Source organism: Limanda limanda, chromosome 6 (assembly GCF_963576545.1).
Source record: "Limanda limanda chromosome 6, fLimLim1.1, whole genome shotgun sequence".
In the NCBI taxonomy this organism is placed as follows: Eukaryota; Metazoa; Chordata; class Actinopteri; order Pleuronectiformes; family Pleuronectidae; genus Limanda; species Limanda limanda.
The window spans coordinates 12,608,992-12,632,164 of record NC_083641.1 but is presented as its reverse complement, the minus strand read 5'-3'; the positions used below and the strand labels follow the sequence as shown (position 1 = coordinate 12,632,164).

Below are 23,173 nucleotides of genomic sequence, written 5' to 3'. Positions count from 1 at the left end.
GATCGGATCTGACTTAATACCAGGTGTGAATGGGGTCAGTATGATGTTATCTGTCAGTTACTAGAGAAACACACCTAAACACGCCCTCTACCTTTTCTCTTCTTGCGATCCCTGCTCTACTTATCCCTCCCTTTGTGTTGCTCCCTCTGCTTACCATTGCCCCCCTCTAGCCTTTGGTAGATGAGTCAAAGCGTGCAGTGGGAAACATTAAGCCTGAAGCTCTGTCTGAGATCCGCTCGCTGCGTATGCCCCCTGACGTCATCAGAGACATCCTGGAGGGGGTGCTGAGACTGATGGGCGTCTTCGACACATCTTGGGTCAGCATGAAGAGGTGAGAAAGGGAAAGGGATGGGAAGGATGAGTAGAAAGAATGGACAGAAGAAGGGTGAAAAAGAAGGATGGCTAGATACTTACGTGTAACTAATTAAACTGACAAGGCTCTTCAACACTTCTCGGGTTACCAACAAGAGGTGAGAGGAAGTGATTAGATGTGATGGCAGAAAGGAGAGGACAGGTTTGACACGGTCGGGAAATTTAGGAGAAATTAATGAGAATCAATGTCTGTTCAAGTTGGAGCCGTGTTAAAGATGTAATATTCAAACTTGTCATCTCTTCTCAACACTTAAATTTCCCCACTACATATTCACATGGCTTTATTTGAAAGCTTGTTTTCCAGTGAAGTTTCAGCTTATTTTACACCATATAGCGTTTAATACCTCACTGTCCACTCTCTTGCTTATTGTTTTTTTTCCTTTACTCATGTTTTCTGTAGTTTTCTGGCTAAGCGGGGTGTGAGGGAGGACATAGCGACATTCGAAGTGAGGAACATCACCCCTGAGATTCGTCAGAGTGTAGAGGAGGTGCTCACCAGGAACAAGGCCTCCTTTGACCCCAAGGTCAGCTACCCATGGTTATAGAAAGATAATTATCTCTATGGTTGCTGGATCTTATTAACCTTGTGATGATGTGTTCTATTGGTCTCATGATTGTTTTGGGGCTGTTGTTTTAACCGACTTCTTTTTGCCTTGTGACGCTGTCATTGCTGTGGTCAGAATGCAAAGCGTGCCAGTGCAGCAGCTGCTCCTCTGGCTGCCTGGGTCAAAGCTAACGTCCAGTACTCCCACGTCCTGGAGAGGATCGAGCCACTGGAGAGAGAGCAGGCCGGATTGCTTGAGTAGGAACCTACACCCCCAAAAACACCATGCAGAGAACACTTATGATTGATATCTTTGGCATAACCTCATACCTGGTCATGAGTTATATACATGTTGTCAAAGTTGCAAACTGAAATTTCCAACTTTGCTCATATTAATTTTGTGATTTATGTAATGACCCCATGCTTCAAGCTACTTGACACACATGTGAGATATTTTCCTGTGTTTGTGTGTGTGTGTCCAGAAACCTGAGGAAAACTGAGAGCAGGAAGAATAAGCTGGAGCACCAGCTCAACTCTGTTGGAGCCAAAGTCAGCGAGTTGAAAGAGAAGTACGTACCTTCCTCCAAATTTCCATCTATTTGTCTGCCTCTGATTCTTTCCATTTCTGTCATTTCAACTGGGATGAAAATCATAGGTTTTTTTTATTGTCATAAATAACCATTATAATATTTTTGTAATAAAACATCATTTCAAAATTACTAAAATAGAAAAAAAAAAAAAAAAACTAAGAGTAAAGAATCCCTCATTCACTGCCATTCATGCAGCATCCCTCCCTCTGTTCTGTCTTCTAGCAATCAGCCATATGAATAAAAGATGTAAATAATCAATACTGTTTTAAGGTCAAGTGTCTTCCACCACGTTTAAATGGCTGGACATTGGCCAGTATGTTTGTTTATCATGTCAAAGTTCAACAAAGGTGTACTTCAAACTGCTCTAACCTTTTATATTCTCGATGCTGCCCTTCCTTCCTCAACCTTTGCTCTTTTCAGCCATGTGTCGTTTAGCTCTACTAGCTAAAGAAAATAAAATTTTACTTGCACCATCCTCCTCCCCCACCTCAATCTATGAAATAAATAGGGTTTTTCATGTATTTACTATCTATTTAACCCTAAGCTTTTGATTTTTTACATATTGTAAAAGAAAAATGAAAGAAAAAAAATCCAATTTAGAAAATTAAGTTTTTTACGATAACACAAACAAACATGCTAGTCACACTTTATGAGAAAATGTAAATAAGAGTCACAAATATGAAGACACAATTGTAAGCAAATATAACATGAAGTAATATAAGCTTAAAAGCAGATGTAATCATAAATTGTATTTTTCTTTGTAGCATTTGTTGTTTTTATACGATCACATCTCAAGAGTTTCTAGTTAGCACTTTCAACTGAAGTTGAAAGCACTCCAAGTTGATCTGCTTTTATGTTTCTCAAACCTTTAATGATCTTGCATACAACACATTTCTCTACTGAATGGTGTCTTTTCCTCTTCTTGCTCTTTCTCCAGGTTTCAGTGTCACACTGCAGAAGCAGCTAAGTTGGAGGCTGAGGTGAACAAAGCCCAGGATACGATCGCTGCTGCCCAGCAGCTCATTTCACAGCTCGACGGAGAACACACACGGTGGAACACTCAGGTACCTTGATGTATGGGTGTGTTGATGTGTGTATTGGTGTGGGAGGTTATACACATTTATTCAGAAAGAGACTCATTTACCACCTAAGAGCAACAAGAAGTTGGCGTCCGTGTGAAGGCGTGTGCGTGTGGGTATGACAGGGGGATGAATCCTGCTGTCTTGGGTCCCTTCTGGCTGTTTTTACTCCTCTCCACAGCATCTGTCTGCACCTTAATTAAAACACTCAATCTCTTCCTGACACACACACCCTCACGCTCACTGCCTCCCTCAAGGCGACCACCACAGAGTTTGCTCTCCGCTCACGTACAGTATCTCCATATACTCACACATACACATACTCACACATACACACACGTGATCACGTACACACTTTGTCCCTATTTCATCTGCACAGTGTGTGGTAGAAGGAGTTTACTATATGTTAATGTCTTTAAGATGTTTAAATGCTTCAGGGAAAGGTTGAAGCACAAGGGGGGGGGGGGGTACACAACACTAGTGTAAGTGTTGCAAAGAACAAGTTTTGAGTCAAAGTTTAGGGAGCGACAGGATGTTTGAAAGAATTAATACCATCAACTGTATATTAAGATGGTCGACATGACTGCTCCCTTAAAGTGAATCCCAGTTTAATATTCTTGAAAGACTTAAGATCGGTCATGTAATTAAGAGCAACTTCATCAGCATCCCAGGGAAAAGTTTGCCTCATAGACTCGAGAGAATCGAGCAAACCCAGATGGAAGCCCCGAGTTCTTATCACACTTATGTTGTTCAAGTCTCCATGTTTCTGATGAAGTGGGATTTAATTAGTTGCTGTGCAGTGTTGACATGGTGCTGAAAAATCTGCAACCTCATAGGTGTGAGTATTTAGTAATGAAGATTGCTGTAAAAGTCTGATGTGCAGTTATCTACCAAACATTAGTATCCTGGAATAGAACTAGACCACTCATCAGATCACATTTATCTCGCATTCTTGTCCAAATCAGTGTAGACATTTATTCCTTATTCTGGGCAGATAGTTTGGAGGAGGAAATGAGGAGTCTGCCCCATGTGGCCAGTGCATGACTGGCCACAAGTGGCAGACTCTTATTTTCTCTTCATGAAATAATTCACTTTTTCCTCCATCTTCCCCCGCTCTCATCCCTGCTTCTCTTAACATTCCAGTCGTAATGGCTATTCCCTCTTGGGTCTTTCTCTTTTCGTACTTTTCTCCCCCAAATCCCTCACCTGGCTGCCCCATCTCCATCCAGTTTGTTTCTTAACAGTGTCTCTCTTTCAATCAGATGTCTGAGATAAAGAATGAGTTGGATACGCTCCCAATGAGAGCCATGCTTGCTGCAGCCTTCATTACCTATCTGTCTGCTGCCCCCGAAGACCGGAGAAGACACTGTCTGGAGACGTGGATGGCTCAATCTGGACTTCAGAGTAAATATACAATTTAGGCAAAAGCACTATCGCCAGCATATGCCAATTCCAACACTCACCACTTCTACCCACACACCTAACCAAGTGAACTGTGTTGATAAATAAGGGACATACACGACACACCTTCAAGATCATGTCTTTTGTAAATATGAGTACTAATTGAATACTTATAAATGTTCAAAGTTTTAAGATAACCACTCCAAGTCTGCTCTTTATTTCTTCTCCATCATGTTGATACTTTGTATTTAATCAAAGTCAAAAAGGATCCTTATGTCCAATCACATGATCAAGAAACCAACAAAAAGTATTAAAAAAAATAAAAATTAATTCTAACCTATAACCAACGCCCTTTCACCAACTATTAACCATTAACCGACAAGAATGAAAGAGTGTCTGACACATTAAAAAATACCAATATACATTTTTACATCTGCAGACAGCAGCATTAACAGGATGGATTCACTCATCATCATCCAAAACATCCATTTTTGTCACAGTTTTCAGCGTCTAGGGCAAACAGACGTCAGCATAACTTTCCGCTTTAGCTGTGCATGTTCCTGCAGTCACTCTAATGAGATGAGAGTAAACTTCCTTCATGTTCAGTAGGCAATCATAAAAATCAACGCTCATTACCGGGCCTTGGGAAATAGCAACATGTCCACATGCTGTGGGGTCTGTCTAATCCACAGTTTGTTCACTTTGAGACTTGGGGTAGAGAATAATTACTCAGATAGCACCACTGTCCAAGGATCTTTTTTTAACAGAGCAACCTAGTAGTTGGTCAAAATTCTTGTTGTCGGTTAACGGTTAAAATGTTGGTCAAAAAGTCAAAAACAACTTCATTGTCAACTCTCTCATATGTACCGGACAGACAGCATTGAAATGCAATTTCCCTCCAACCCCTGTCGGGAACATATATGTAGACAAAATGCAGTATACAACATATTAAGTACTCAACACAACATATTAAGTTCTCCATGCAACATACTAGGTACTCATATACATAAATACCTAGTATACATAATGAACATCCCTAACCTAAATGTAAACCTTAAAAGTATAATCCTGCTATCAGCTCTTATAATGAGATATTCATGTTTGATCCACATAAATTACCTGTAAAAGTATTCAATCTTTCAGCATTAATTGCTGACTCATTAATACCTCTTATCATATAATTTGTCCCAGCAACCATTGAGATGTGCTTGAGATTTGCACGTGAATCCCAAACAGCTGAGTCATCTAAGTTAATTGTCAATTGTGGAATTTAGATCTTTTCAGTGAACATAAATACTCATGGGTATGTTGTGTGTCTTTGTGTCAGAGTTTGACTTGCGGTCATTCCTGTGCTCGGAGAGCGAGCAGTTGATCTGGAAGAGTCAAGGGCTGCCGTCTGATGACCTCTCCATGGAGAATGCACTGGTCATACTACAGGTCAGACATCAGATCACCTTTCAGTCAATCCATGTTAATCTCGCTACTTTTGTTTTAATCCCCTAAATACAAATCTTTTGTTTTTAACACATCATGGAATGAACCATGTTATTAAAGCAATTTATTCTCCTGTTTCTTTCCACTCTCTCCCATCTCTGTCTTAGTTTTATGCTTTACAATTAAAAGACATCCTTGTAACACGAGCATTTACTTCCAACAACCAGCATCTATATAAAACATAATTATGCACTTTCCATTGCCATTTATTTGTTCTCCATTTGTTCTCCATTTGTTCTCCATTTGTTCTCCATTTGTCCTCCATTTGTCCGTAATGTGCGTGTGTGTTTCTTTTGCCTTCACTGCATTCAGATCAATGCTCTCAAGTTACGGGTAAGAAGTGATACATCATTCATCCTATTAGTCCTCACCTAGTTCACTTAGCATTTGTGTGCTTATTTTTTTGATGTGTGTTAGTGTGTGTGTCTCCCTAACAAATAGTCATATACAAAAATGTTTTAAATATAGTTAGTTTTGTTGCTTTTAGATGTCAATAACATTCTTTTTCTGTAGTTTTTGACAACTGACAACCCGGTTTATACAATGAAAATCAAGGGAAATTCCAAGATAATGAAAATCACCTCAATAATAGTAGTTAGTGAACATGTGGAGTTAGTCGCTGAGAGTTGATGTGATGTCCCTTACACGCACACACACACACACACACATACACACAAAAGAAACAAAAAAGACACTACTTAAGCTACTTATATCAGTACACAGTGTTACAAAAGATTATGGATGAGTTGACAAATAAACGTATAGAGAAGGTGAAGATAATCCTTGAGCAAGAGACCGTGAAATAGACGAGCACCGGATGAAAGAAACGGTGGTGGGCTTTGTTTCTTTGCCTGGAGTGATGCTGATGGATGTCGATAAGCATGACAGCAGCACACAAATCTCCTTTTCCTCAGTAGCTGAGCCTCTTCCTAAGTCAAACTATCCCGTATCAACTGAAACAGGGATCTTTGTTGTCATTCTGTACTCAAGAGTGTTGCCTGTCCGTTCCTGATCGACCCGTCATCCCGAGCTACAGAGTGGCTCCGCACACATCTCAAAGAGAACAGACTCGAGGTTATCAACCAACAGGTAAACACATACACACACTCTGACACATTTTCACATTGCACGGATACTGGTGATATGTTTTGTTCATATGAAATCACCCTAATCTCGAACAGAAACTTTATTGACAGCAGGAGCCTCTAAAGCTGTTCATGTTAACATTTCATTGTGTTTGCCTGCTCACTCTCTGCAGGACAGTAACTTCATGACATCTCTGGAGCTGGCGGTCAGATTTGGAAAAACTCTCATCATCCAGGAGATGGATGGAGTTGAACCTGTGCTCTATCCACTGCTGAGGAAGGACCTCATAGCACAGGGTAAGCAAACACTCTCACAGGCACAAACACTCAAGTACCAAGTGGGGTTGGGGGAAATTATATTAGGTGTAATTTAGAGGCTTCACCTTGCACTGGTTGCTCATGAAAAGTTTGACTACTCTCCTGCATGTGTCAGCTGTGTTTCAATTATAAAGGGCGATCTATGCTCTGTGCACCATGAAAAACATTATGATATGTAAAATATTAATGTAAATTGACACTGAGATAATGACTGTTTTACTGAAAATCCACAGCACCCATGTACATGTTCATATTGAGTTTGATTTAGTAGACATGATGGTCTTAATATCAGTTTTTAGGATATTCAAAAATTCAACATTTTCCACCATTTCAACTAGTCTCGTGTTGAGACATAAATATATTTTATTATCAGCTGACGCTACATGACATTAGAGACACAAGTATAAAGAAAGAATAAATGTCCAAGTCTGAAAGCCTCTTTGGTACAAAAAAGTTTCCCTTTAGGACGCAGGTCATCAAGTTTCTTTTTTGCTATTGTTCTAGAACTGGTGAACTTTTAGAATGCAAATTTATTTTATATATTCAATTTAAAGATTTAATTAATTTGAAATACTACTTGAAATTATCTAATGAATAATAATGAATATAATAATATCTATAACATTTAAAAGATATTATCAACCTCATCCTATGTGTATTTTGCTCTTAAAGTTTTGATATAACTGGTGATATTTTAGTGTCTTTGTTTAGTAATTTCTTACCGAACAGAGGTTGGAAATGAACAAAACTCCCAAAAATGAGGGTGATTCATAAGGCGCTGGTTCATCCAGGGTGAGTTGGTTGTTATTTGAAGCGCGGAGAGAGTGGGCGCAGAGAAAGTGTGAGAAAGGGCAAGTTATTCACTTAAAAGTTGTGTCGAACAGGATTGAAAAAAAGGCGAGACAAAGGGATGGCAGCACTGCATTGCAGACATCTAGAAGACAGAGACGAGAGCAGAATGTAAACGAGTGAACACCGAATTTAAAGTGGCCATTGAAGACATAGCTACACCACTGATAGTGTATGTTGTTAACAGAGACTCCCTTTCTTTCTGTCTAACTTCCACACACACACACACACACACACACACACACACACACACACACACACACACACACACACACACACACACACACACACACACACACACACACACACACACACACACACACACACACACACACACACACACACACACACACACACACAGGCCCTAGATATGTGGTGCAGATAGGAGACAAGGTTATCGATTACAACGAGGACTTCCGTCTCTTCCTGGCAACAAGGAACCCCTCTCCCTTCATCCCACCCGATGCTGTTTCCGTGGTTACAGAGGTCAACTTCACTACCACCCGGGCAGGCTTAAGAGGACAGGTAATGCACACCCACACTCGCACATACAAAATCAACTGTAACTGCTCAGCTAGGAAATGTTACCATCTTGAGTCTTCGTTCAGTTTTGTTCACACTTTGTTGCAGAAGTGTTAATAAGACTTCACAGTGTTTAAGGCCAAAGTCGGTCGGGATGTTTTGTTCAAATACAATAATACAATGAAATAAGAAGTTTGAACTAATTAAGTTTTTTTTTTTATCCATGTGGAACATGTGTTTTTATAGTAGAATACTAAAGTGCATATATAGACTCCATGCTGTGTGTCCACTGAGACCATGTCTTTATGCTTGTGTCTAGCTCCTTGCCTTGACCATCCAGCAAGAGAAGCCAGAATTGGAGACAGAGAAAACAAGACTTCTGCAACAAGAGGAAGACAAGAAAATACAACTTGCTCAGCTGGAAGAATCCCTGTTAGAGGTATACATGCAGACACACAGCAAACACTGCTAGAGCAAATAGAAGTAAATACTACAGTTTGGGTACAAAAGCTGGGGCAAGATCATCTACTGATATAATACAGTGCACATATGTGATACCTGTTCATACTGAGTGTGATTCAATAGACATGCTGGTCTTAATATAAGATTAAAGGGTATAACTAAATTTGCATTTTCCAGCGTTTCAACTTGTCTCATGTTGAGACATAAATATATTTTATTATTAGGTGACGCGACATGACATTAGAGACAGAAGTACAAAGAAAGTAAAAATGTCCAAGTCTGAACGCCTGAGCTAAACACAGACAGTTACTGGGAAACTCCAGTTATTTCCCCCCAAAATACAGTAAAGTTTTGTGAGCAATAATATTTGGGCAAGGTCGATGTCACAGAGGCAATAGGAAATAACTGATGACATATATACATTGGACCAAGCTACCCACGTGGAGCGCTTCATGAGTGTACTTTGGGGAAAATTACAGATGACTCAGGAAAGAAAAGTGTGAAGATCTAAGTGGGGGAATAAATAAAGACAATAAAGAAGAAACTGAGTGTGTAACACTGTCGTTGCTGTTTTGTAATACCCTTCTTTGGTACAAAAAAGTTTCCCTTTAGGGCGCAGTTCATCAAGTTCTTCATAATAATCAAGTTTTTTTCTTCCTGGTCTAGAATGGTAGAACTTTTAGAAAAAAACGCTGCAATACCTAAAGAGATTGGGCTCTGAGTTCATGGATGTGAATAGAATTCCATCATTTGACAACCAAGAACTGTCTCCCCCCGATTAGACCATTTGTAAATGTGGAATGCTCCCACTGCACTAGAGACCTTGTTGTTGCTAACTCCCACTGTTAGCCTAAGGAGAACGTCATAGCCAGAATGAGATAATATGTACAGAGCATGCAGGAGGAGTCACAGTTGCATCAAGGATTTGATTTGTCACTGACAATTAAGTCTTTTACTCAGCCCAGTCAGAAGCATCACTACTTGACGCTGAACTCATGAACTGAGCCACTTTAACTGGTGGGACAACCACGCTCAGTTCAGAGTGGAAACATGATGTGCCTGTAATGTTACATTTGTGTTATCATAGCATATGCAGTTATTAGATTGTCAATTAAGCCTCTTTCGTACACCTGGAAAAAACAGTTGGCAAAATTGTCCCCCTGAATTATTTTCCAGAAACCTTAGCGTTGTAGTGAGTAAAGTTTGTGATTGTGAGTACAATCACAAACTTTCTTTCATTGTTTTTCCTTTTCACTTATTAATGCACGTCAAACTTCTGAAGAGAAATTCGTCAGCAGTCATTTTACAATGCCTGTAATGAGTCTGTGGAACCAAAACATCAGTCAGGTTGTGGGCTCCCTCTAAGTCCTAAAACATACAGAGCTTTCTGTATATATATACTTTCACAATGGAACATGGTGCGAAAGCAGGATGTCAGTGCTTCACTACTACTAGACATGTAATTAATCTAGAATTGTAGGAGCATATTCAACTCCACATTTCCATGCTCCACTGCTTTCTCATCTATTTTTTGTGAATTTATTTGAATACATTTTAATCAGTTCTTTTCAGAGGATAGATTCCACAGGGTAAAGCAGGAGACTCGTGGAATTCGATGAGAGATTGAATAGAAGAATAGAAAAGTGTTCAGAATCTGACCATTATAAAACAGCATCTCTTGCCTCTGCAACTGTTACAAGATCACACACTTCAGCCAATTGAGCGATACACAACAACATACCTCTCCAATACTCCTCTTTTCGATTCTCTTACTTATTAATGACACCCTCTCTGCCTCCTGGCTGGATCTTTTTGTTTGTACCTGTCTGTTCATCCGTCTGTCTGTTTCCTATTTCAGACACTAGCTACAGCTCAGGGGAATATTCTGGAGAACAGGGAGCTGATAGACAGTCTGAACCAGACCAAGGCGAGCAGTGCCCTGATCCAGGAGTCACTGCTGGAATCCCACAGGCTGCAGGCATCTCTGGACCAGGTACTGGACCTCAGATAACCACACTTTCACATACACACACGAAAAAACTAGAAAATGTAATTTAAAGCCTTTGCTGCATATCTTTTTTTAAGTGGATTCATTAATTACCTGTTGTGATTAGTCAAACACATCAAGCACATGTAGGAAATGTCGGCCTCTGCACTTGCTTTACCTGGCTTTGTTAGCGTTTGTGCATTAGGCGGTTGTGGGGTATTGTGCTGTCACATGTCATTATGATAATATAGAAATATCTTCAAGACTGCTATGAGGCGTTAAAGGAGCTTTAAGAGCTTTTTTTCTGGGGGAGAGGAGCTTTCTTCACTACACACTTTTACGTACCAAAAAAACCTAAAACACACGAGGACAGAAAAAGCATAAAATGTCTTCTTTAGTGGCTCGTAAGCTTACATGTTTGAGTCGAGGTCTTACACTTTTTTTATACCTGGGTCAGACAGATCCTAACAATCCAAGATATATTGTGAATAACAATTTGACATGAACCAGTGAATCACTGAAGAGTCATAACCAATCATCATCAGCTCTCTTCAGAAGGTTGGAAGCTCTTGGGTATTTCCCTTCGCATCAACTGCTGTGCTCTTCCGAGTCACTGATGACAGAGAACGAGACACGAACAAAGAGAGGGGGGGGGACATTGAGACTGAAGGGTGTGACGGAGGCAGAGCGAAAAAGGTAGAGGGAGGCAAAGATTACAGTTGTCAGAGATACAGTCAAAGTCTGAATATGTGGAATTTTTGGGGACATTTTACGGAGTCTGTGGCGGTAAGATGTCTCCACTTTTGTACCCAAGTGTAATTTCTGGAACCAAGCATCATCTTATTTTGAGTTGTCTACAGATACACAAACTGCACACACTGCGCAAGCAAGGCTCCAATGTAGAGGCAGTATATAACTGCCCTCTAGGGTGCAGTGTTACACCAGAACTGTTGATGTACTTTTCTCTCTGTTCTTTTTATTTATTTATTTTCTCAACCCTGGTTCTGTCTTCCTCTTATGCACCCCCTTGATTTTTTTTCTCACATTTCCTCTCTTATCACACCTTGTGCTGTCTATCCTCATCCCTCTCTCTCTCTCTCTCTCTCTCTCTCTCTCTCCCTTTCTCCTTCAATCTTGATTAAAATAAATTTTCTCTTCTCTTCTGGTCTGCTCATGCATCTTCAAATAAATCCCTCCCCCGGCCATCTACAGTATACATATTTTGTATTTTCTTGAATATTTTGTGGTCTTTTTTCTGTACCTCCTTGGTTCACTTTCATCTCTGTCCTTTTTCTTTTTTTTTTCTCTTTCTCTTTGTTTTTACTTTAGGAGCGGGATGCCTACTTACCTCTTGCGGAGAGTGCCAGCAAGATGTATTTTGTCATCACAGATCTGTCGAAGATCAACAACATGTACCGCTTCAGCCTAGCTTCTTTTCTACGCCTCTTCCAAAGAGCTCTTCAGGCCAAGAAGGTAAGTGGAGGACACACAACTCTTAGTGGTGCAACTGGGTGAAGAACCAACCAATAGATAAATTAAATGCTAATACGCATACTTTGAAGTGGTTTTCCCAATCATATATTTGAGTTTACCAGTTTGGCAAAACTTGATGTCATACACCCATACACAATAGTGTGTATTGAACACAATACTTTACCTGGTCCCATAGTATTTCAAGAGGCATCATGCCAACCCAGGTGCACACATTACCAAGCAGAGCTTTTTGAGAAGACATTCAAGCAAAAAAGTTTTAAAGGGAATAATCAGAAAACCTGCACAGCTTCGTCTTAGGAGACAGAGCGGGGCGTCCACTATACTAGACGGTTAGTGGTTCAATCCCCGTCTACTCCACTCAGCATTCCGAAGTGTTCTTTAGCAAGACACTAGTGCTGCCCAATGTACGTGTGGGTGAATGGATGATTGTTACTTTACACTGTAAAACGCTTTGAGTGGTCAATAAGACAAAAAAAGCCTCATATAAATACCATCCCAATGATGCACTATCATAATTAATTAAACATTGGTTTGTTCAAATTGTACATGTTTACTTTAACATTAGCCAACTAAGGTAGCTAAATACACTTATCCACTCTCTTTTTGTTTATTATAAGACTACAGACAGCAACTGTTGGAGGTCGGCTTGTTTTTATCAGCATGTTTATCTCAATCTGACCTGTGCAGCTGGAGAGCTCCACAGAATGTCCATCACACTGCAGTTCTCCATCTGAGCCCCTAAACGCTGACACGTGTGTGTACTCTGATAACCAGAGTACACACACACACACACACACACACACACACACACACACACACACACACACACACACACACACACACACTCACTCACACACACACACACACACACACACACACACACACACACACACACACACACACACACACACACACACACACACACACACAGGGTTGAGCACTAATTCCCCAAATCCTCTGTGGGTTGTTAGAGCCACTGCTGTCATCCAAGAATGTCACCAGGCAGCTGGTCACCACTGTTATGTACTGTACTGTATGTGTGTGTGCCTGTGTGTGTGAGAGGGTGTAATAAAAGTGCATTTATTGATCGACTCTCTGTCCCTTTGTTGCTTTTGGCTGTTTTTGTATTGAATGAGCAAGTTTAATTTGCCATGAGTTGCAGATGGTGGTTTGAGATCTAAAGGAGAATTTGAATGTTGCATGTCTGACATGACAATATGAACATGTGCACACCAACACATCAGCAGACTTACAGCACGACTAAGCCGTGTCCAATTCTCCTGGATTGTAGCTGTCTGCGCCTTGTGTTTAATTCTCTTCCTTTTGTCATGTCTCATTGTCTATATACATTCTTTGACAGTTACACTGTGATCTGATACCAGCCTCACAGAAATGGTGCCCACGCTAGCAGTTGAGCTGGTGGGCTCCCTCTCAATAAAGGCAAAAGACCTTTATTGACAGGACAGTGCAAGTGTGAAATGTGGAGAGAAAAGAGAGGCTGCAGACATGGTGCAAAGGGCCGGATCTCTGCATACAGAGACTCGAGTCCTCTACAGCCGCTGAAGGTTTGGTTGCAATCCGGAACTTGCTGCGTGTCTTCCCCCAACTGTCAAAGAATGTATATACACGATGTCAAAAAGGTGAAATGGAAAAAGATGTCTTCCCCAATCCTCCTCCCCAGTTCACTCTTGCACTGTCCTCTCAGTAACGGCAAAAGTCCCAATATATTTTAAGACACTATTAGACAAACTTCAACTCTCTGGTCTGATCCTTCTCTGGCAATTTGTGTATCAGAGGTTAAAAAAAAGAGAGGTAACAAGTTTACCATTTTTCATTGGGTCTGATTACCCTGATGTGACGGAAAGTCGGGACGCTTTTGAAAAAAACATTGCTGCAAACTTTTAATTTCAGCATCACTTGCACAACTGGCTCATATTTATCCAGAAGAGAGATTTGGACGGACACATTGACAAGAACTATCCCCCAGTCTAACATCCGCTCGCCCATTTTAATGGCCCTTATCCTTTTTATCTCTCACCTCACTAATTGTTTGTACATGTTTGCGTGTGTCTGTGTGTTTGTGCATATTTTAGGAAGTAGAGAATACTGAAGCCAGGATTGCTGCTTTGGAGTCCAGCTTGAAGAATATGGTGTATGAATATGTCTGCCGGTCGCTTTTCAAGGTAATACACACACTCACATACATACTTGAATAAATGTGGTTTTGAGCATATTTAAGTTTCCTGTCATCACTGCAGTGCTTTGCTCAGCATAGTGAGTGGTGGGATGAGTGGGCAAATAGGCATTTTGCTTATCAGCTTATTTTCATTTTAATTGCCATGTTTATTTCTCCATAAATTATTGCTTGGGAGATCAGTGAAAATATAAAAAAAAGCCCCATCTTTATGAAAAATCGTGATCTACCCTTAGATTGAAACTTTAGAATAGATTTTGCGTAATCCTCCTGAAAACATACACATACATACATCAATACTTCTACATTACTCCAATCCTCTTTCCCTCACTCAACCATCACAATTTGCCATGTCTTCTCTACCAGCCATTTAAAAATAAAAGGTTAAAGTTGACATTCTTTAAGTGGTCAGTTGGTTGTTTTATAGAAACAAGGTTGGTTGTTTGCAACTGATGCATTTCCACTAACTTAGTGTATACTCAAGCAAAGAAGTAGCATAGTAGTATTCTTATTGATCTTTGAGACCAAATGCACAATTAGATGAGCACACATTTACAGACTTATCCAGTTCAACCTCTGCCATTAACACACTGATTAAGTGTCAAATATTGACTAACACAGCAGTTGTTGCATCGATCAGGCAGTAAATAGTAAATGTAATTCCTCTGTCTTTGTGTGTCTGTTCTGATGGCTGTGGGGGGGCTGTGAACTGCTGACCACCTCTCACACATACCTACATACATAGAGACGCTGCAGCCCAGTTATTAGCAGACAGGAAACACTAGACCACATTATCAGTGCTCTTGTCGACACCCCCATCTGTGTTACCAAAGAGGTAACTCCAGGGAGAGAAGGAGAGAGGTGGAGGAGGCGTCCAATGAAAAGATAAAGGTGGATAATTAGTGAGGGAGGACAAAAAGACGAGCACAGGGAAAAGGAAAAAAGAGAAGAGAGTAATTAAGGAGGGAAAGAGTGTCAAGATCAGGATGTACCATGTACACCTTTTTGCAAATATCTGTGTTGTTATGGCAGTGGGAGGCACCCGGACGACTATTCTGTTGTTGTGTTAAACTCCACCACAAACACAACTGATTCAGCTTAATAAGGTATTGATTGATCATAGCTGGATACATCAAAGCTGTAATAAAGAAGCAGGGCTGCTCAACTAAATATTGATCGTTGAACCTCTCATGAACAAAGATATTTTGTATTTGTTCCATCTCAAGGCCTGAAATATTTTTTCAAAAGATAGTGTAATTTGACCTATAATGGGATGTTTTATATTTGGAACAGCTTTCATTTTCTTCAAATAAATGTACTGAACGAAAGATGTGGGGATCATGCTTAGTCGTACTGCCTGGATCTAACATTAATAGCTTGTGAATATCAGTTATAGCTATGTTATAATTAATAGCAGTTTTGTAATTGACAGGGTAGTGTATTGAATTACAAATATATGCCATTAATTTCCCCCGCCATGGATGGTTTATTTTGTCCCTGTCCATTGGTCTGTTTGTCAACAGGATTATGCAAAAACTACTAATTCAATTTCAACAAAATTCTGTGGAAAAATTAGACTAAGAAATAATCCATCACATTTAGGATCAGGACAAAGGGGCCGATCCAGAATTTAGGGAATTTATATCTATCAGTATGCGAAATTTGGTGCAGCTTGATTAGTTTCAAATTGTCCATAAAGTTTTCACCCTCCACGCCGTCAGACCTCAGAGTTTCAGCTTTCACTTCTCTCTCAAATGTGAGAATTTCTCTGTCGGTCTTTGGTGTGTGTACCTGACACTTGGGCTCAGTTATGTGTGAGAGTGGACTGTGTGCATGTGCAGATGAACCCGTGCACGTGCAGGTGAACCTGTGCTACCGACACAGACCTAATTAATTCTGTGGGAAACACTGCAGTGTGTATAATATATGAAACTTTGTACCTTAAACAAACTTTGGAAAAACTAATTAATTGTCTGCATTCCGTTACGATGTTGTAACAAAATAAGTGAATCAGATGCAACAGCAGTGGGCTTTGTCACTTCACTAAACTCTGCGTAGCACCCTAGTGAATCTTCCTACTTTGTCCATAGAGAAATTGCAACAACAACAACAACAACATTAAAGCTTTTCTTTTCAGCACATTGCTGCACACTGAAGGGTTGTTCACTCAGGAGATTATATTTTTAGAGGATTAAAGTAGTAAACAGTCAAAGATGTAGAGGTAGAAATAAGATTGTGCATTTTTATATTGATGTCTACAAACCCTTATTTCTATATGGACTCAATGTTAGTGTGGTGACAGGTAGAATCATTGAGGGCGTTGACTTTGTGTTTGAGCATATCAATGCATCTCCTTTGCACATGCAGTAGTTTGAGATGTTGTGATGTGCTTAAGTGTGACATATAACAGGTTGTACTGTCTACTGAGGTTCCTGTCAGAGTGTCAGGATGGCAGCAGTACACACACACACACACACACACACACACACACACACACACACACACACACACACACACACACACACACACACACACACACACACACAGACTCTCTCTAACTCATATACATTAACACTCAACACAACCACACATGTTGATGCACACAGACGCAGTTGTCTTGTGATTTGATCAAATTAATTTTCAACAGAGCCTGTATCTGGTAGCAGTGATAGCAGCTACTGTGAATATATGAATACAGTCATTTGATTCATAGCCACTTTACAAAACACAACATCGGCAGGTTTTACTAAGGCTTTACTAGCTGCCACAAAACCCATGTGGACTCATAGTACTATAGACAGTTAACAAGCTTGCATATACGTATATGTTTGTTTTTTTTATCAATTTTTCTACTTTTCTTTTAAAAAAATGTCGCCATATATTCGGTTTTTTTTATTAAGATTAAAGAAAGCTTTGTGATTATATAAGGGTTTAATCTTGTGATGGGGAAAAAAATGAATGATAAAAGTCTTTTGTGCGTCATCATTGTGTTTGCATTTTTGTTTGTGTGTCTGTGGGTGTGTATAAATGTGTATATACTTGCTTTGGTTTCCCTGTTTCTCTTGCTGCCATATTTACTGGGCGGTAAAGTTTCGTGCTCAATGTCTTGCTGTTTGCTTTCATAGGTGAGGGTGGGATAAGCTTTTTTATTAGCAGCTTTTTTCTGTTATCTCTCTTAAACTTGACCAGCAGATAAGAGAGAAAGAGAGACAGTGTCGGGATGATACAACAGCCAGTGTAGTTCTAGAAGTCCTCTGGGCTTTTTGTCTGGTTGTAGCAAACCCTTAAGATAAATTGGCTGAGCTGCTTATCATGCACTGGGAATATGAGGGCCTCATGTGAATAGGATGCTAAAGTTTTTTTTTTTTTTCTACCATGACTTTCACTGTTAGAAGTTAGGCTTTGTACATGGGGAAAATGCTATGTTCTCATATGTGACATCCCTCTGTCTCCTTCTCTCTGCCCCAGGCTGACCAGTTGATGTTTGCTATGCACTTTGTGAAAGGCATGCACCCCGAACTCTTCCAGGAGAACGTGAGTATTTGCTGTATCTGTATACAGGCAACCATTGATGCTGATTTCAAGGCATTTCTTTTCTCTGAGACATGTATTATCTAATTTGTTGAAATCCTCACCAGTTCCCAACAGCCATCAATAAATATAGTAATCTAAAAAGAAATAAGAATTCTACACTGTGGCCCTCACAGGACTGTAATAAATACGACCAATCATTTCATTAAGTGCAAATATCATTTATTGATCAGAGCCGGTGGGAGAGGATGGGATTCATCAGTTTAATTTTTTGTAGTGTAGCCTGTTCCTGCTAGCTTTTCCAATATTACCAACCCCAGCTTTAAATATAAAAATAGATGCTTTGGATCTGCATTTTGAAAAATTTGAAACTTATCACAACTTCTACTTCAGCTTATAATCATTATTCCTTTGTTTTAGGAGTGGGATATCTTCACTGGATCCATCGTAGGAGAAATGTTCAAGAAGGAGGTTAGCATGCAGCTTCAAAATGAGAAAATCAGTCAACATGTTATTATTTCTGAATTTGACTTCTCTCGGCAGGAGTTGCCCTCCTGGATTGATCTGGAGAGACATGGAGCCGTCGCTATTTTTAAAGTAAGCATCCATCCATCCATTATCCTTTCAAAGCAAAAGTTAACTGCAGTTTATATAGAACACCAATAATTTATTCTTTATTGAATTGCATGATTACATGTTTTAATTTGACAGTCACCTGTTGAAACGTTTGCCATCCTTCTTTCACAGGCTACGTTCCCAGCCCTCTACCAGTCTGTGTGTTTGAGTGACTCAGACCTCTGGATGTCCTTCTCGCAGAGCTCACAGTGTGAACAAGAAATCCCATCTTCCGTTGCCAAGAAGATTACTCCCTTCCAGCAGGTCAGCTTTCAATCAAAACCACTCATTTCATTTCATCAGCCAAATTGAAAAAAAAAAAGAAATGTATCATTATCTATAGACCATTTCAGAAGTCCACACACATTTTGTGTTACCTCGGCCAAGAAAGTTCTGCCTTCAGCTCAGTTAGTTTCCCTGTCAATTTGCAGATTTGAATAACATTTGTCTCAAGAACATAGGTCAGGAAAAAAATGTGTAGTTAGCTTTAGTTAGTGCCACCATATGGTTTGGGTTGGACATTTATAAAGCCCATCACATTTCTGTTCATACTTTTTAACTGTGAAAAAAAGAAATTTCAATTTTTTCCCTCCTGGATTTGTTGGTTGAGGATGAAACGTTGAGTACAGTTCAAACCCATTTCTGCTTAAACATATTACCTGCAGAAAAGTTTTTGATTAAAATTAAACCTACAAATATAATCTATTATATTTTTCTTAGTTAATGATTTATTTTATGTATTGTGCTCTAACATATAATAATTGAAAATCTACAACCTCTGTTAATTAAATATTTGGTGTGTTTCCAAAGTAGGCAGTTTTTTGGGGCTTTTATGATACGTAACGTTTCTGTTTGATATTTGCTGTAACTTTGTCCCTTCCTTTCATTGCTCTCCCATCTCCTCAGCTGTTATTGGTTCAGGCAGTCAGACCAGACCGCCTGCAGAGTGCCATGGCAGCATTTGCCTCTCAGGCTCTGGGTAAGTGGTTCATTTGAGACTTTTAATCTTTCTTCATCATTATTACTCATTAATGTTGCCTAAGTCTGTTGGAGTTAAGTTCGGAACGATTTTTACGGTTGTAACCAGAATACAACAAAATATAACAATTATTGTTCACAATATCCTACTGAAAAATACGATAACACAAAGCACATTCACAACATAGTGATGCAGCCCACTCAGCACCTACCTGCTCTGCACATGGGTCTCACCTTATTGATATTTTACAAGGTTTCTCATCTTTCTTGTTCTTGCTTGGTCACAAAAATAAGTTTTATTTTAATATTTTCATCAATATATGAATGATCACACAGGGGGGGCAACCTCACAGAGGTGCTACATATGCACAGGGATCGGCAGTATTCCCTACAACTTATACTGAGCCGACAATTATTCCAGATAATATCATATCATATGATAAGTGACATCACACAGATACAGTTATGATGTTGCTTGTGAGCGGTTAGTTCATTGTGCTTAATGAGCCCATTCATTCGGTTCAGATAATGCTAATGTTGTGTTGACTTCTGCCAGCAGTATCTGGGACACTGCTAATTGGTGTCAGGTGAAACTAAGATGCAGGTTTTCGTCTTTTTTTATAAATCTAGTATTTAGTTATATGTAATCTGTTCTGCCTGTTAGCTGTGTGGGATTGTTTTACTTATAATACCACTTACATTAAGCTTTCCATCGATAGATCATCATTTGTTGTGTGGGTGTTTAGTGTTTGCTTGGTTTCTGGTTCTGAGCTGCTTACGATCCAGTTAATCCGTATTCTTAATACAGTAGTCATTTTACAGACAATTAAACAGGCATGTTAAAAAGAAGGAAAACTCTTAATAATTGCAACTACAAATAAATTAATAAACACGACTTGAGTTCTTGAAATTGTTTTACTACATGCACCTTTGTTATGGATCCATTTTTTTTTTGTTTCCGTCGTGAATCTCACGTCGTGAATCACGAACCCTATAATATTTCATCGTAGCAACGACTTGTGCTCCGTACGAAAAGGCTGCCCCGTGTGAGGCTCGAACTCACGACCTTCAGATTATGAGACTGACGCGCTGCCTACTGCGCCAACGAGGCTTCTGAAGCACCACAGAATAACAAAAACAAAACAGAAAGCTGAGCTGTGCATTGTCGGCAACAATGTATGTACACACCACAAAGCTCCGGTAAAGCTTCTATTCACCTTTAAATGCTTTGTGAATTCGCCCTGGGCTAATCCATGCCAAAAGAGGGAGGACTCACATGTCTAAGGTGTGATCATAGCAAGTGTTTGTTTACAGCAGCAGTTTATAGGGCAAATACGTTAAAGGAGGAGCAAACAACAGCAATAGAGGCTTTTCTCACTGGAAACTATTTTAACTCTCTCAAGAATGGTACAGTTTCCTGCATCATTTACAGCTGTTTCAGTGTTAAGCTGTGTATCTGCATGGCTCATTTCAAAGTCATAGTTGTTGTCATGATGTGGGGTCGTAGTTTTCTTTTCAATTATAAAGCATGTCCCCTGTGTGGGGCTTGAACACATAACTTTCAGGTTATCACATTGGAGCTATTGCACCAACTAAAAAAATCTAAACATATAATTAGATCTATACACTGAACGGCCATGTGTGTGCACACCTAAGTTTTTATTCAATTTTATTTCATTTAGGGCTCATCATATAACTACAGCAAAAGTAAAATGCATGCTGTAGTTGGTTCAGTCTATGGTCAATGTGTGTGCATGCATGAATGTGAGGCATGTGAGAGATTTACACAGAATCGCATAAAACAAACAGGAGAGATGTTGGACTGCTTCCCTCGCTCACATCTTTTATTTGCCTTTGAACTCCTCCCAACAGGGATGTGAGCGAGTCACAAGGAAAAGCTTTGATGAGAATGTGAGGACAGAGAAATTGCATTTTCCAAATAGGACATACTGAGAAAGTTTTTCGGCTGATTGACTGAGGTTGCAAGTTTTTGTGAATCATTTATATAACGGCAGTCAACCTTTTGATTTGCTGCACAGAATCACATTTGATGCAGTCCGTATTAATTGTCAGCCTGTAGCATGTGTCACCCCTGACTCTTTTGTCTTCAATACAGTATGGAACATGCCTGTCTTGCATGAGGCGCACAACAATCACATTATGACAGTGATGCGCTGCCTAATGCACCAACAAGGTTAAAACAGGATCTGATGTTGAAAAAGGAGAAAGTTATGTGCCAACAAAAATGCTTTGTCAGATGCTCTGATATGATCCATCACTAAAGGCATGTCAAAAAGAGGTTGTGCAGATTTAGAGAAAGAAAAGATTGACACTGGAGCAGCCAACACTGTGGATGATATGGTGGTGATGTGATTATGCTTCCAGATAGACAGTTCAGCTCTAGATGGACAACTTTTCCATACTTAAACAACAGGACTCTACTTATGTTAGCTTTGTCTCCACTATTCTGTGTTGTTGTGATATTTTAAATAAGAAAACCACCCTGTGTAATTGGCAATATGGGGAATCACAGTATTTTTCAACAGGGGCCCTTAGTTTATAAATGTTGGTGTGTAAATTAAAGGTACTTACAAAACCTTTTGGAATCGGTCCAGTAGATTGCCTTGCAGCCATGTCATCATTGGCCACAACAAAATATTACGGGACAACTACGATAGTTCATGAAACGTTCTGTATTTCCTCAAATAAAAGGCTCAAATTGTTATTCTGGGTCAGGGTTAACTCCTGTGTTGATCCAGCTTCACCGTAATTCATATTATTATAGTTCGCCTGGTAATTTGCAACACTAAATCACTTCAGCCCCTTTTCCACTGGGCAAAAAAAACAAAAACACCCACTAGGTTCAGGCTTTTGTCTTCAATGCGAATGCCCGCGATCGGCATTCACTCCCGGGTCAAATGTCTCTGCAGCAGACACAGGTTTTTGTTATCGGTTCTGGCTCAGATCGGCAGTGATGGACATATGAAATCCAAGAAATCTAAAATCCTTTCGACTGAGTTTGTATGACTGAAATATAAGAAATAACAGTGTCACTGGTCTCCATGCTGATTTCCTCTGGGGTTAGGATTAGTTTTGTGTGTTTTTTTCCCCTTTTCCAATACGTTGCTGGGGTTACGATGAACATGTCTTACTGCGGGAATGTGTACATGTGTACTAGCTGATTTGTGTAAAAGAGGTATCACATTGCGGACTCAGTTCTGTGTCTGCTGCAGTCTGAATAATCCTCAAACCAAACTTATCTAAGAATGTAATATTCTTTGGAGTTTGCTCTATGTTCTGGCACTTTACTTTCAACAACATGTACCACATTTCCCTCGTTTTTATTTCTGGAACTGATTGGCTGCAATTTTAGCTGTAGCATTTTTCTCAGCACTCAAACTGTTTTGCGAATGTTAGAAATTAGGCACTCAATAGAAATTCAGCCAAAAAGAAGTGGATGCAAAAAGAGATGAAAGGGAGGAGATGTAGCCAGAGAGGGAAAGATCCCAGTACTCTGACTGCCTTGCTTTCTACTTATAGCAGAAGCTCTATTGACTGAAACTCAGTGTCAGCTGTTGTGCAGCTGCCCCAGAGTGCTAATAATTATACTGGCTCAGTGAGGACGAGAATCTATCTGTATTTATGAGTGTCAATTATA

The 23,173-nt window shown here is 39.7% G+C and overlaps 1 protein-coding gene and 1 non-coding gene across 2 annotated transcripts in view; one reads left to right on the top strand and one right to left on the bottom strand.

Annotated features, from left to right (window-relative positions):
• dync2h1 (dynein cytoplasmic 2 heavy chain 1) overlaps positions 1–23,173 on the top strand; it is a 99,632-nt gene that overhangs the window by 41,957 nt on the left and 34,502 nt on the right. The window contains exons 61-78 of the mRNA XM_061073760.1: positions 171–331; positions 773–896; positions 1,053–1,174; positions 1,399–1,485; positions 2,444–2,570; positions 3,848–3,989; positions 5,314–5,423; positions 6,471–6,569; positions 6,739–6,862; positions 8,094–8,257; positions 8,574–8,693; positions 10,575–10,709; positions 12,033–12,176; positions 14,291–14,380; positions 17,860–17,925; positions 18,343–18,519; positions 18,670–18,801; positions 19,444–19,516. Coding sequence (XP_060929743.1) covers positions 171–331; positions 773–896; positions 1,053–1,174; positions 1,399–1,485; positions 2,444–2,570; positions 3,848–3,989; positions 5,314–5,423; positions 6,471–6,569; positions 6,739–6,862; positions 8,094–8,257; positions 8,574–8,693; positions 10,575–10,709; positions 12,033–12,176; positions 14,291–14,380; positions 17,860–17,925; positions 18,343–18,519; positions 18,670–18,801; positions 19,444–19,516 — 2,197 coding nt within the window. The remainder of the gene's footprint in view (positions 1–170; positions 332–772; positions 897–1,052; positions 1,175–1,398; positions 1,486–2,443; positions 2,571–3,847; positions 3,990–5,313; positions 5,424–6,470; positions 6,570–6,738; positions 6,863–8,093; positions 8,258–8,573; positions 8,694–10,574; positions 10,710–12,032; positions 12,177–14,290; positions 14,381–17,859; positions 17,926–18,342; positions 18,520–18,669; positions 18,802–19,443; positions 19,517–23,173) is intronic.
• trnam-cau (transfer RNA methionine (anticodon CAU)) lies at positions 20,554–20,626 on the bottom strand. Its single transcript has one exon. It is a non-coding gene; the product is annotated as a tRNA-Met (tRNA).